The sequence below is a fragment of the Gossypium hirsutum genome, chromosome A13, assembly GCF_007990345.1.
Source record: "Gossypium hirsutum isolate 1008001.06 chromosome A13, Gossypium_hirsutum_v2.1, whole genome shotgun sequence".
NCBI classification, from domain to species: Eukaryota; Viridiplantae; Streptophyta; class Magnoliopsida; order Malvales; family Malvaceae; genus Gossypium; species Gossypium hirsutum.
In genome coordinates, this window is record NC_053436.1 from 79,755,598 (window position 1) to 79,771,191 (window position 15,594).

The 15,594-nt window shown below is 34.8% G+C and overlaps 1 protein-coding gene across 10 annotated transcripts; it reads right to left on the minus strand.

Moving 5' to 3' along the window:
* Positions 1–2,135: 2,135 nt before the first annotated feature.
* On the minus strand, positions 2,136–12,163 carry LOC121212714 (uncharacterized). Of its 10 annotated transcripts, none has more exons than XR_005908033.1 (4): positions 12,050–12,150; positions 10,722–11,165; positions 4,562–4,917; positions 2,289–2,495 (listed from the first exon to the last, which is right to left on the minus strand). XR_005908033.1 is itself a non-coding variant. In XM_041086046.1 (4 exons), exons 2-4 carry the CDS (start codon positions 10,951–10,953, stop codon positions 3,781–3,783), a joined length of 600 nt encoding a protein of 199 aa, XP_040941980.1. In that variant the 5' UTR covers positions 10,954–11,165; positions 11,904–12,150; the 3' UTR covers positions 3,754–3,780. The 10 variants fall into 10 exon arrangements, 6 of the variants coding, with proteins under 6 accessions (XP_040941980.1, XP_040941979.1, XP_040941983.1 ...); XM_041086046.1 differs by lacking the exon at positions 2,289–2,495 and adding an exon at positions 3,754–4,148 and having other exon boundaries at positions 4,562–4,736; positions 10,897–11,165; positions 11,904–12,150; XM_041086045.1 differs by lacking the exon at positions 2,289–2,495 and adding an exon at positions 3,754–4,148 and having other exon boundaries at positions 4,562–4,736; positions 10,897–11,165; positions 11,411–12,150.
* Positions 12,164–15,594: the final 3,431 nt, after the last annotated feature.

The window sequence follows — 15,594 nt, forward strand, 5'->3', positions numbered from 1 at the left end:
GGCTGATCTAGGAGCTAGTATTAATGTTATGCCTTACAAATTGTTTAAGAAACTAGGTCTAGGGAAACCCAAACAAACTAGGATGAGCATTCAATTAGTAGATAAAACTGTCAGATTTCCTAGGGGTATCATTGAAGACGTACTCATTAAAATTGACAAATTTATATTCCCAGTTGATTTTGTTCTTTTAGACATAGAAGAGGATAGTAACGTTCCTTTAATTTTGGGAAGGCCCTTTTTAGCAACTGTTAGAAGAATTATTGATGTTGGCACAGGTGAACTCACATTTCGTGTGGGAGATGAAACAATCACCCTTCAAGCCCGTAATTCGAATAACACATCAAAAATCGAAGGTGATTGTACAAATCATTCGGCTAAAACTAACCATATGGTGCAACCTTCTTTGTAGGAAACAGGTCCAAAAAACATACATAAGCCAAGCAACAACAAAAGACCCATCCATGAAGAACGAAGGTTACAAATTGAGGAGCTAGATGAATGGCGGACACATAAACCGAGAAAACACGATAAACCAAAACCACACCATGATGAGCCTAATTCTTCCAAAAATCAACTTCAAGTTGGAGACAAAGTACTACGAGATGCAGCAGATCCTCGAATCGCCACTTCTGAATTGAATGAAGAAACCCTTCTTACGGTAACTAGCATTTTTCCATACGGTACGATCGAGGTAAATCACCCTAAATTCGGCACGTTCAAGGTAAACAGTACTCGTCTTAAACCTTATGTTGATAAAATTCATAGCAGGAATGAGGAGTATAAACTCCTCGAACCACCATGACCATTCACCAGAGAGGTAAGTCGAGCTTAGACTATAAATAAGCGCTTATCGGGAGGCAACCCGAGCACTAACAATATTACTTTCTTTAAATTTTAGTTTTTAAAATCTAACATACTAACCAAATCATTGAACACAGGCTTTTCAAAACCACACGGCCAGGCACACAGGCGTGCCGTAGGCCGTGCACATACCACGGATGCAATACGGCCATGCGATACGGCCGTGTGAAAACAGGGCAAATTTTTTTTCCCCAACACAGGATGATATAAGTAGCCACAGCCGTGTGACATGGCCGTGGGCGAAACTTCCAAAATAACACGGGCGTGAAACACGCCCGTGTTTTGAAACCGTGGGTGAAGCTGTCAATTTAACAAGGGCGTGCGCCTGCATACACGGGCGTGGGAGAAGGGAACGAAGATTGACATGAACGTGCAACATGGCCGTGTACACTAATGCGCCTAATTTTGAAAACTACGAAACGTACGGGCTGAGATTAGAGCACACGGGCGTGCCCCACGGCCGTGTGCCCTAATTTCTCTATAAAAACCTATTATTTATTTTATTTTATTTTTATCTCTATATTTTGAAATTATTTTTTTATTTCCTTTTAATAATATTTTATCTTGAGTTTTTACAATTTTTATTCTTCGGCTATTTCACTACGAGTAATTATGCTTCAGTATACCTCTTAAAGAGTTCCTGATTTTATCACAATCAGAAAGAGCTCCAAAGCTCATCCTCGCATAGGAACTAAAAACTCCCCCGGGGAAGGTTCTCCACGACTGCCATGTCCTGCTCGACCACGACCATAGCTACCACCAGATATAATATTCTTTTGGCGCAGGACTTATGGACTAATGAACCTCTACCACCACCGGAGTATCCTCCTCCACTCTCACGCCGATTACTCTCCAAAACTCCAATTCGAGGAATTCATTCATCATTCAGGAAGTTTCACTTCTCTTCCTATCTTATGATTATAAATCTATCTTTTTCGTTATATCTGTCTTTGTACATTGAGGACAATGTACAACTTAAGTGTGGAGGGTCTTTTATATCATCATTAGAAATCCCTAAATATTGTCTTATTCTCACGTGAATTACTCATATCACTATTAGAATGAATTTTAATTAATTTATGATTTTTATTGATATGTCTTGAATTAAAACATAGGCATTTATACATTGATTGTTTAAACTTTAAAACATTAAAGAATCAAGTATGATAAGTTGATTTTTGAAGAATTAAAAACTTTTAGGTTGTTTCCTTAAGTTTAGGTATTATCTTGAGAAGGAATTTGAAAGTTTAAACATCAAAAAGCCATAAATTTTTGTGAGAGCTTGAGCCTTTAGAGCATCTATTATTTCTTTCATGCTCACTTTCATTGTAACACTCCTAACCCGTATCCGTTGCCGGAATAAGGTTATGAGGTATTACTTGACTGAACAAAACTTCTATCAAGTTATAACTAAAACATTTCAACACATTAGTTCAATTGTAAGGCTTCTCTAAACAAAATAAGCGAGCCATCTTCGCATGGCTATAATGTATACAAAGTCAAAATATCATTCTACCTATAGTCTATCCTATGCATGCCTTAAATCATGATTACATACCATCTTCTTAACTCACATAATGACTCGATAGTGTGATGATATCTCCAGCTCTTCCAACTCGAACTAAAGGATAAACCTATAAGGAATGGAAAAGAAAACACAGAGTAAGCTTCAATGCTTAGTAAGTTTTAAGCAATGCAAACAATTAATTTACTTATAGATCGATTATTTCAAATTTTCAAGAAATCATTCCTAGGTAATTGCCATTTCGGCCAAGTATCCATGAACATAATGCATATTTAGAAAATTCACCTCACTTGAATTTGAACTCAATTAAAACAAAATATTGAAATCACAAATAAGATCATAAGAACTCGAAAAGTATCTCATTAACTAGTTTTAACCATGTTTGCAACAAAATCACAAATTCACTACAAGCTGTTTTCCTGAGCAACAGTCACTAAATTATTTATAACTGGAGATAAGAAACTCCAAATAAACTGCCGTTAATTTTTCCTGAAAATAGACTTATATATCTTCCATCCATTAAATGTTCAGAATTTTTTGTTTGACCAATCAATACCAGATTTTTATTAAAGTTTCCCCTGTTTCACTGTTTGACTATTCTGACCACTCTTCACTACAAATCAATTTTCTCATTATACAGAATTCGAAATATGTTATTGTTTACTTCATTTGAAACTAGATTCATTAAGGAGTCTAAGAATATAAATTTTATCTTATAATCATCATTGTACAATTTACAATGATTTTATAAAGACAGAACAAGGGATTTCAAAGTCATTTTGACTCTGTCTCACTCCACTTCAAATATCTCATTATCTAAAATTCTTTTTCTTACACGGTTTCTTTTATAAGAAACTAGACTCATTAAGCTTTAATTTCATAATTTATTTAGCTTCTAATTCAATTTCCACAATTTATGGTGATTTTCCAAAATCATGCTACAGTTGCTGTCCCAAGCAGATTTATTACAAATTTGCTCTTTCACACATTCCTTGCATTCAAATTATCTAAACATGTATATCATGTCATTCAAGATCGAACTCATATAACATAGGCATTAAAATGCTTCACTATCAGCTTTAGTTCAATTGAAACGAATGAAATACAATATCATATTCACATTTAATTTTCCAAGATCGTAATCACCTAAAAATAAAATCATATACTTCCACAAACCTTTCCACAAGGACCAAGTGTTTATATTTGAATGTAAACATAGAATCACATCACATAACTTCACACATTTACCGAATATATCACAATCACATTTATAGTCATAACACTTATTCACAGATGCATCACTTTATATATTTATAATTTAATTCAAATCAAAATCGCATACGCGTACATGATACATACCTGGCCAACTTAATATGTAATGCACTTTCAATTTGTCAACTTAGTGTAGGATCTTGTAATTGTATACTTTTATCAAATTCATCGGCACTTGGCCTACTAGGTATAAAACCCGGAATTATATTACCAGTACAAAGCCTACGGGACTTTAACCCGGATACATTTCCCGCACGAAGCCTGCGGGACTTTGGCCCGGATACATTTCCAGCACGAAGCCTGCGGGACTTTAGCCCGGATACATTTCCAGCACGAAGCCTGTGGGACTTTGGCCCGGATACATTTCCAGCACGAAGCCTGTGGGACTTTGGCCCGGATACATTTCCAGCATGAAGCCTGCGGGACTTTGGCCCGGATATATTTCCAGCACGAAGCCTGCGGGACTTTAGCCCGGATACATTTCCAGTGTCTTGCATATTTGTTCACATGTTAACACATTTCACATAACATTTCACATTAGCAATTTAATTGCTTCATTCGAATATAAGCACAAAATGTACACCTACCTTTTAACTTTCGGTTCAATAATCATACACAAGGAACACATAATCTTTTCATTATACTAGTTTCACTTTTAATAACCATTCGACTATATACAAACAAGTACAATAAAATTGTATACACATATTACACACTTTCACATCATCACTTAATAGTCATTCGGCGACATTATATACATAAATCATCCATTTCATATTCAGCTTTATAGCCGAAATTCAATATACTTATTGCAAATCGAACTTATAAACATCAAATAATTACTTATCATATTATATAATCTTAAGCGCGCAGCAAATCAAATATAATTACTTAAGGACTTACCTCGGAAGACGATAATCGGAACGAGACGACTAGTCGACCATTTTGATTTTCCCCCCGATCCAAATCCGAATTCTACTTTTGCCAATAGGAGTGCTCGATTCTCACGAACACTGTTGTCCACCTCGATGATTTTTGAACCAGCCAGGAGTTGCATCACCAATCCAGATGTCACAATGTATTCCATATAGTGGAAGCTGACTGCACACCAAAAAGATGAAGAGGGAGACGACAGTGCAGATGACCTTCTCTCTAAAAGGAATTTTCCTGTCAGCACTCTGAACTTCAGGCAGAAATGAAAGAAATGGTCTAACCAGATGCAGTACTCTGAACCCTCCTCCCATATTGACTATTTAGATCTGAATTACACCATTAATTCAGCAGTAATTTTTTTTAGTTAAGGAACTTGCAACAAATATAATGCATTTAAGAGTATATGAAAACAAAAGATGAAAGATGAGCAGATATTAATGATGCCGGAGTAACTACACCTCTCATTAATAGTAATAATAAATAACTAATGCGCATGAATTCACTGAAAGAGTTCAAACATTTTCCTCCACTTTAGCAAATAATTAGAACACAAACATAGGTGATTCATTACACAGTTAGTATTCGACTTGATATCAATCTCTAAGTTGTTCATCCAATTCCTACAATTACAATAATTATCATTTCGAAAGAACTGTGCAGGTATGAGGACTGGAAAACCGTTTTGTATAGGCAGCCATATTTATATAAGAAAATCAAGGAGAGACATGAAAGGAACGCACGTCCAGGAAAATGAAATAAATTAAAATGTTAAAGCCAAAGAAGCTATAATGAACAGATTGTCATTCTCGTTAATTATAACCACTATTAAACTATTAACTTAACATCGACCTATTAATCCAATTTACAAATCAGAGACTAAAGTTAACGGTAACGAAATAAAATAATGCATGATAACAATCATTTAAAAAAACGATTGGTTCAAAACAGCTAGAGTAAAATGAAAAACCAAAATTAACTCAAGCCTATAAATACATTGATCAAAATACAAGCAGAACTACAACTCCGTGAGTAAATCTGGTAAATCAAAATTTCAGAAACTAACATTCTATAATATTTTATACATGCAAATCCAGATCCGGAATCAACCCAGCAAATCACTTTCAAGGAAAGCATTTCTCAATAAACAAATAGTAAATGACAACAAAAAGAATAGAAAGAGACAAAGTGGAAAACTAAAATGAAAAGAACCGGAGGCATATGGTGTGGATTCCAGAGCAGATCTGAGGAGATCAAAAATCAACAAGGGGTCCCCGGAGGTAAAGTTGTTCCTTCCTTCAAAAATTGAATTGGATTTTAGACCTCTGTTTAGGTCTTATTTTATTTTATTTTATTATAATTACCAAATACCATATTTAACCTTAATATACATTAATAATTTCCATTATACCAAGCCATGGAATTCCACTATCAACAATTATGGAATAATTACCACTTAAGGACTCCCACTATTTAATTCCATAGCTATTTAATATCTTTAACTTATAGAACACAACTTTTATGCTTTGCGCGATTTAGTCCTTTTTGCTTAATCAACTATCAAAACAATAAAATTTTTCAACGAAACTTTAATATCATCTTATTGCCACTCCGTAAATATTTATAAAAATATTTACGACTTGATTTATAGAAATGAGGTCTCGATACCTCATTTTCTAAACCCACTTGACCTTAGGGTCATACCACTTGAGCTTAATAAATCGCTTATAAAACAAAAATCACAATATCAAAAACCTTTTTTAAACTCACAATTAACTCATAAATATTAAATATAATATTGACAAACCTATAACTCATAAATATTAAATATAATATTTACAAACCTACTCATCGGATTTAGTGGCCCCGAAACCACTGTTCTGATTAACCCTAAAAACGGGCTGTTACAACTCTCCCCCCTTAGGGATTTTCATCCTCGAAAATCTTACCAGGAAATAAATTAGATTTACTTTGACCAGGCACATCAATTTCTCACCTAGCCTCAGATTTCTCAACTTTTCAATCTCATAAGCTAAGATTATGATCTGCTCTTTGCTATACATCATAACAAGCTGAGTTTCTACTTCTGTAAGAGATACTATAGATAAAGGATCTTATTTGTATCATCACATCATATATATAAGAAACACATTACGGGTCTTCCTAAGTTCTACTAATAATCTCATTCAATCCGATGAATTGCGAACTCAACTTCTCTTTATAGCTAAATCGAAAAATTCTACTCCCACTATAATACTTTTACAAATACTCAATTTTCTAATTGAAAATTCAATGCTTTTGCACATCAAGCCCACATATATTTTCTGCCAATCTGAAACTGCTTTTAGACGGTCACGAATTACTTTTATTTCCCCTCACTCTTTCCAATCACATCAACCCCGAAATTCTTTTTATCAAAATTCAATTCAATACAACAAAGTTCAGTAATTGCAACCATACCTCTCTCATACAATGCTATCTTAACATTCATCTCATAACCATTATTATTATACGGAAACTTAACCAATAAAAACTGGTACTCTTTTAGTACTCCCCGTACGGAAAGATAATCACCACTGTGCTAGATGTCACAATTGTTGTAAAATCTCTGGATTTCTCAATACACGAACTCTACCTCGACACAACGACTGATTGTCGGTTCCAATCTAAAATTCTAAATCAGAAATCAATTTACGTTGTACCCTTTTTAACTTGTAATTCACTGACAGACCTCTTAGCCTCACAAATTTGCTGATTAAACATCAATTTAGTCTCTAGCTCAGCCAATAACTACTCATCATTTGATAAGATTAATCACATGATTATCGATCGTAAAACACATACAGATTCTCGCTCAGAACCCCGAAGACTATAATCATTTGCCCAGAAGAAAACATAGTAACTACCCGACTATAACCACTGCACTCAGCTATCATTTCAATTCAAACATTATCCTACTGTCTAATTCTATCATCACTGATTTCACAATATCCCATTACTAACAGAAATCAATTTAGAAAAACTTCCAGTTAATACGTTCTTTAGACATCATACCTGCATACTTTCATCTCATCAAATTCAACTTCTTCTTTAACAGTGAATTGGCATATAACGAATGGTCCTCAACATGATCCAATATCTTTTCTGTTACTGTCTTCACTTGCGGACTCATTCTCTTATATGATCACAATACTAATCTTTCAACCACGAAACTCTGTAATTTCACACTCGTAAGCGTATTTAATCCATATAGTACGGATCTCATTACAATGCTTTACCGATGAGGGGGTGAGGGTTGTAAAGCCAACAATTTTAACACTTACGTAAGCATGCACATCACACATACTATTATGAATGAATAGTTCATTACTAATTTCTCATTCTCAAACATCTAGCAATCATTTACTTATGATCATTTGGTACTTAACACATAGCTCATACGCTAAATCAAATCATAAATTCTAAGTCAAAATATTCACACTACCATCATTTACCCACATCACAACTCATATACTCATATAATCATAACATTTATCAATAGCAGAATATCATGCATTCTAATTCATACCTTTTATGAGTTTCAACTCATCACCAACACATTTTCACTCAAACGTCTGAGTATAACATTCTGCACTATCAGAATTAGCTCGGTTGGAAAGCATATCTGTCTTACAAAATAATTTCGTTAGAGCCGGGAGATGTCACACTATCACGAGTAGTAATATGGCATGTATAGCTAGACTCACACACGCTAGGTTAGTCCGAGAATCGACTAAACCATAGCTCTGATACCACTAAATGTAACGCTCCTAACCCGTATCCTTTGCCGGAATAAGGTTATGAGGTATTACTTGACTGAACAAAACTTCTATCAAGTTATAACTAAAACATTTCAACACATTAGTTCAATTATAAGGCTTCTCTAAACAAAATAAGCGAGCCATCTTCGCATGGTTATAATGTATACAAAGTCAAAATATCATTCTACCTATAGTCTATCCTATGCAAGCCTTAAATCATGATGACATACCATCTTCTTAACTCACATAATGACTCGATAGTGTGATGATATCTCCGGCTCTTCCAACTCAAACTAAAGGATAAACCTATAAGGAATGGAAAAGAGAACACGGAGTAAGCTTCAATGCTTAGTAAGTTTTAAGCAATGCAAACAATTAATTTACTTATCGATCGATTATTTCAAATTTTCAAGAAATCATTCCTAGGTAATTGCCATTTCGGCCAAGTATCCATGAACATAATGCATATTTAGCAAATTCACCTCACTTGAATCTGAACTCAATTAAAACAAAATATTGAAATCACAAATAAGATCATAAGAACTCGAAAAGTATCTCATTAACTAGTTTTAACCATGTTTGCAACAAAATCACAAATTCACTACAAGCTATTTTCCTGAGCAACAGTCACTAAATTATTTATAACTGGAGATAAGAAACTCCAAATAAACTGCCGTTAATTTTTCCTGAAAATAGACTTATATATCTTCCATCCATAAAATTTTCAGAATTTTTTGTTTGACCAATCAATACCAGATTTTTATTAAAGTTTCCCCTGTTTCACTGTTTGACTATTCTGACCACTCTTCACTACAAATCAATTTTCTCATTATACAGAATTCAAAATATGTTATTGTTTACTTCATTTGAAACTAGACTCATTAAGGAGTCTAAGAATATAAATTTTATCTTATAATCATCATTGTACAATTTACAATGATTTTATAAAGATAGAACAGGGGATTTCAAAGTCATTTTGACTCTGTCTCACTCCACTTCAAATATCTCATTATCTAAAATTCTTTTTCTTACACGGTTTCTTTTATAAGAAACTATACTCATTAAGCTTTAATTTCATAATTTATTTAGCTTCTAATTCAATTTCCACAATTTATGGTGATTTTCCAAAATCACTCTACAGTTGCTGTCCCAAGCAGATTTATTACAAATTTGCTCTTTCACACATTCCTTGCATTCAAATTATCTAAACATGTATATCATGTCATTCAAGATCGAACTCATATAACATAGGCATTAAAATGCTTCACTATCAGCTTTAGTTCAATTGAAACGAATGAAATACAATATCATATTCACATTTAATTTTCCAAGATTGTAATCACCTAAAAATAAAATCATATACTTCCACAAACCTTTCCACAAGGACCAAGTGTTTATATTTGAATGTAAACATAGAATCACTTCACATAACTTCACACATTTACCGAATATATCACAATTACATTTATAGTCATAACATTTATTCACAGATGCATCAGTTTTTATATTTATAATTTAATTCAAATCAAAATCGCATACGCGTACATGATACATACCTGGCCAACTTAATATGTAATGCACTTTCAATTTGTCAACCTAGTGTAGGATCTTGTAATAGTATACTTTTATCAAATTCATCGGCACTTGGCCTACTAGGTATAAAACCCGAAATTATATTACCAGTACAAAGCCTGCGGGACTTTAACCCGGATACATTTCCCGCACGAAGCCTGCGGGACTTTGGCCCGGATACATTTCCAGCACGAAGCCTGCGGGACTTTGGCCCGGATACATTTCCAGCACGAAGCCTGCGGGACTTTAGCCCGGATACATTTCCAGCACGAAGCCTGCAGGACTTTGGCCCGGATATATTTCCAGCACGAAGCCTGCGGGACTTTAGCCCGGATACATTTCCAGTGTCTTGCATATTTGTTAACATGTTAACACATTTCACATAACATTTCACATTAGCAATTTAATTGCTTCATTCGAATATAAGCACAAAATGTACACCTACCTTTTAACTTTCGGTTCAATAATCATACACAAGGAACGCATAATCTTTTCATTATATTAGTTTCACTTTTAATAACCATTCGACTATATACAAACAAGTACAATAAAATTGTATACACATATTACACACTTTCACATCATCACTTAATAGTCATTCGGCCACATTATATACATAAATCATCCATTTCATATTCGGCTTTATAGCCGAAATTCAATATACTTATTGCAAATCGAACTTATAAACATCAAATAATTACTTATCATATTATATAATCTTAAGCGCGCAGCAAATCAAATATAATTACTTAAGGACTTACCTCGGAAGACGATAATCGGAACGAGACGACTAGTCGACCATTTTGATTTTCCCCCTGATCCAAATCCGAATTCTACTTTTGCCAATAGGAGTGCTCGATCCTCACGAACACTGTTGTCCACCTCGATGATTTTTGAACCAGCCAGGAGTTGCATCACCAATCCAGATGTCACAATGGGGGTAATACCAAGTTCCATAACAGTTCCACGGTTTGATGCAAGGATAACACGCATCCAATAGAAAGGATCAGCACTTGTCGTAGAGTGTATTCCATATAATGGAAGCAGATGCACACCAAAAAGATGAAGAGGGAGACGACAGTGCAGATGACCTTCTCTCTAAAAGGAATTTTCCTGTCAGCACTCTGAACTACAGGCAGAAATGAAAGAAATGGTCTAACCAGATGCAGTACTCTGAACCCTCCTCCCATATTGACTATTCAGATCTGAATTACACCATTAATTCAGCAGTAATTTTTTTTAGTTAAGGAACTTGCAACAAATATAATGCATTTAAGAGTATATGAAAACAAAAGATGAAAGATGAGCAGATATTAATGATGCCGGAGTAACTACACCTCTCATTAATAGTAATAATAAATAAATAATGCGCATGAATTCACTGAAAGAGTTCAAACATTTTCCTCCACTTTAGCAAATAATTAGAACACAAACATAGGTGATTCCATACACAGTTAGTATTCGACTTGATATCAATCTCTAAGTTGTTCATCCAATTCCTACAATTACAATAATTATCATTTCGAAAGAACTGTGCAGGTATGAGGACTGGAAAACCGTTTTGTATAGGCAGCCATATTTATATAAGAAAATCAAGGAGAGACATGAAAGGAACGCACGTCCAGGAAAATGAAATAAATTAAAATGTTAAAGCCAAAGAAGCTATAATGAACAGATTGTCATTCTCGTTAAATTATAACCACTATTAAACTATTAACTTAACATCGACCTATTAATCCAATTTACAAATCAGAGACTAAAGTTAACGGTAACGAAATAAAATAATGCATGATAACAATCATTTAAAAAAACGATTGGTTCAAAACAGCTAGAGTAAAATGAAAAACCAAAATTAACTCAAGCCTATAAATACATCGATCAAAATACAAGCAGAACTACAACTCCGTGAGTAAATCTGGTAAATCAAAATTTCAGAAACTAACATTCTATAATATTTTATACATGCAAATCCAGATCCGGAATCAACCCAGCAAATCACTTTCAAGGAAAGAATTTCTCAATAAACAAACAGTAAATGACAACAAAAAGAATAGAAAGAGACAAAGTGGAAAACTAAAATGAAAAGAACCAGAGGCATATGGTGTCGATTCCAGAGCAGATCTGAGGAGATCGAAAATCAACAAGGGGTCCCCGGAGGTAAAGTTGTTCCTTCCTTCAAAAATTGAATTGGATTTTAGACCTCTGTTTAGGTCTTTTATTTTATTTTATTATAATTACCAAATACCATATTTAACCTTAATATACATTAATAATTTCCATTATACCAAGTCATGGAATTCCACTATCAACAATTATGGAATAATTACCACTTAAGGACTCCCACTATTTAATTCCATAGCTATTTAATATCTTTAACTTATAGAACACAACTTTTACGCTTTGCGCGATTTAGTCCTTTTTGCTTAATTAACTATCAAAACAATAAAAATTTTCAACGAAACTTTAATATCATCTTATTGCCACTCCGTAAATATTTATAAAAATATTTACGACTTGGTTTATAGAAATGAGGTCTCGATACCTTATTTTCTAAACCCACTTGACCTTAGGGTCATACCACTTGAGCTTAATAAATCGCTTATAAAACAAAAATCACAATATCAAAAACCTTTTTTAAACTCACAATTAACTGATAAATATTAAATATAATATTTACAAACCTACTCATCGGATTTAGTGGCCCCGAAACCACTGTTCTGATTAACCCTAAAAACGGGCTGTTACATTCATTACGAGTGCATCAGTATTGAATTGTTATCCTAGAACTTGCTTCATTATGCATGTTAAGACCACACCATTTGATTTGATATTTCAAAATTGTAACACCCTGAATTTGGGCCTAGAAGTTTTGGTCCTTGAGCATGGGAGCGGTTGAAGGCAGCTTATCATATTTTGTTGTGCATGTAAATTTCATTAATGAAGGCTTGTTTTAGTGGTTAAGTGTGCTGAGAAGTGTTGGAGAAGTCCTGGGTTCAAACCTGGACTCTAGCAAAAATTTTGGTTTAAGGTGAATCAAACCCTGGGTGTAGTAGGTAGGCCTTAAGAATGTTGTTGGAGAAATTGTGCCATAAAAAGCCTTGTGGTCTAGTGGCAAAGTAGCACCACATAAGAGGCAAGAAGGTGGCGTCAGAGAGTTGGTAAGGAGGTCCAGGGTTCGAAACTCATGGCAAGCAAAGAGCATTTATTTTGCTAACAGGGGGCGGCAAGAGTTGGTGTTGAATTTAAACTCTGAAGTTGGATGGTTCCCATATCGGGAAGCTAACATAAGAGTGGATGCGAAGCTGGCTTTAAATAGAGAGAACCATGAGGAGAGCAAAGGTACCTTTCTTGGCTGATCCCTTTTGCTTTAAGGCGTGCTCGTTTGGGTTGGGCGTAGGCTAAGAGTGCTCGGAGCGTGGATTAACTCCAGTCTCCAATCAGGTGTGTATTTCTCACTACTCTAACTGTAGGATGGCTACTTCGGGCCGCGATGGACCGAAAGGGGTCATGTGGGCCCAATGGGCCTACGGGTCCAATTGGATAAGTTGTTTGATTGTGTAGTAAATGTTGGACTAGGCTAGGTGAATCTCATATCTGTGGCTAGATTTGGGCTAAAAGGGGCCACACGAGCGTGTGGGCCCATTTGGGCCAAGAATAGGCTTTAGGCCCATTCGTATTGTTATCCCTGTTTAGAATACTTTAGTTTACCAAATTACTGAAATGCCCTCAATTTGTAAAATTACCAAAGTACCATTGATTTACAGAATTACTGTTTTACCCTCGATTTACAAAATTACAATTTTACCCTCGATTTATAGAATTACCATTTTACCCTCAATTTATAGAATTATCATTTTATCCTCGATTTACAAAATTACTGTTTTACCCTCGATTTATAGAATTATGATTTTACTCTTGATTTACAGAATTATCGTTTTACCCTTGATTTACAGAACTATCGTTTTACCCTTGTTTTACAAAATTACTGAAATACCCTTGGTTTACGAAATTACCAAAATACCCTCGATCAGTAAAATTACCAAAATACCCCTAGTTTGTAAAATTACTAAAATACTCCTAGTTTGTAAAATTACCAAAATACCCCTAGCTTGTAAAATTACCAAAATACCCCTGATTTGTGAAGTTATCGAAATACTCTCGATTTGTAAAATGTTGAAATACCCCTATAGGGTAGAATTACTAAAATACCCCTATAGGGAAAAATTACTGAAATACTCTTAAAGGTAAAATTACTAAAATACCCCTGTAAGGTAGAATTACCAAAATACCCCTATAAGGTAGAATTATCGAAATACCCCTGTAAGGTAGAATTATCGAAATACCCCTGTAGGGTAGAATTACTGAAATAGCCCTGTAGGGTAGAATTATTGAAATACCCATGTAGGGTAGAATTACCGAAATACCTTTATAAGGTAGAAATCCGAAATACCCCTATAGAGTAGAATTACTGAGATACCCTTGTGGGGTAAAATTACTATTTTTCCCCTAGGATGTTAAATGACTGTTTTGCCCTTGTGGGCAAGTGACTGACTTGGACTGTGTGGTTGACGGATTTGATTGTGAATATATGTTGGTGATATGAATGACTTGACTGTGATTGTTTGATTCAAATATGGGCATGACATTTTGCATACATGACATGTTGCATGGTTTGGGTTTTATAAAAATGGAGGAAGTGCTAAAAGGGTTTTGCCCCAGTTTACCGAAAAGGGCTTTGCCCCAGTTTACCGAAAAGGGCTTTGCCCCAGTTTATCAAAAAGGGCTTTGGCGCAGTTATTAAAAGAGGCTAGGCTCCTAGTTATATGATAAAGCAGCCATGCTGCCAGTGAAGAGTTTGGTTGGGTGGGTTGAGTTATTCCCCACATGGAGAGCTTGGTTGGTACGAGTGGAGAGTAGCGGATGGTGGGTTGAGTAGTCTCCCCAAATGGACTTGCATACATTCATTGGTATTTCATGTGATATTGAAATGGGCCTATGGTCCATACCATTTACAGTAAAGGCTTCGGCCCAGTGATATGATTTATAAAAAGGCTTCAGCCCAGTAACCCTTAAACGAAAGGCTTCAGCCCAATATATGTCGAGAATGAATAGAGCTTTGGCCCAGATTGTACTGATACTGCGTTATTCACTATTTGTTGTTATTGGGATTACACACTGAGTTTTCGTAAATTCACCCCGTTTCTAACTGTGCAGGTAATCCTAAGCTTAGATGGTTTGGAGCTGTGAGGGACTCGGAGATGGCCACACTACTGTTTCTGTTTCTTTTAATTGCAATTAGATTTCATTTTGGGTTTTTAAATTATGTAATAAGGCCGTAGGTGGGTTTTAAGTTTTAATTTGGATTGTGATTTCTTATACTAAACTGCTAGTCTAGGAAAACTCGAGATTTCAAAATGGCATGATTTTTTTAAGGAACACGAGCTTCCAACAACAAAGTTTTCAAAATGCTTCCGCGATTTTAAATGAGGTAATATACCAAAGGCCAACAAATTGATAAACATTTTGATGAGAACTTTAGTTTAATAATAAAGGAATTTAGATTCAGTAATAGATTTTTACCAGAAAGATTAAATTCGAAAAATGGTTTGATGTGACGCACCAGATTCGGCCATA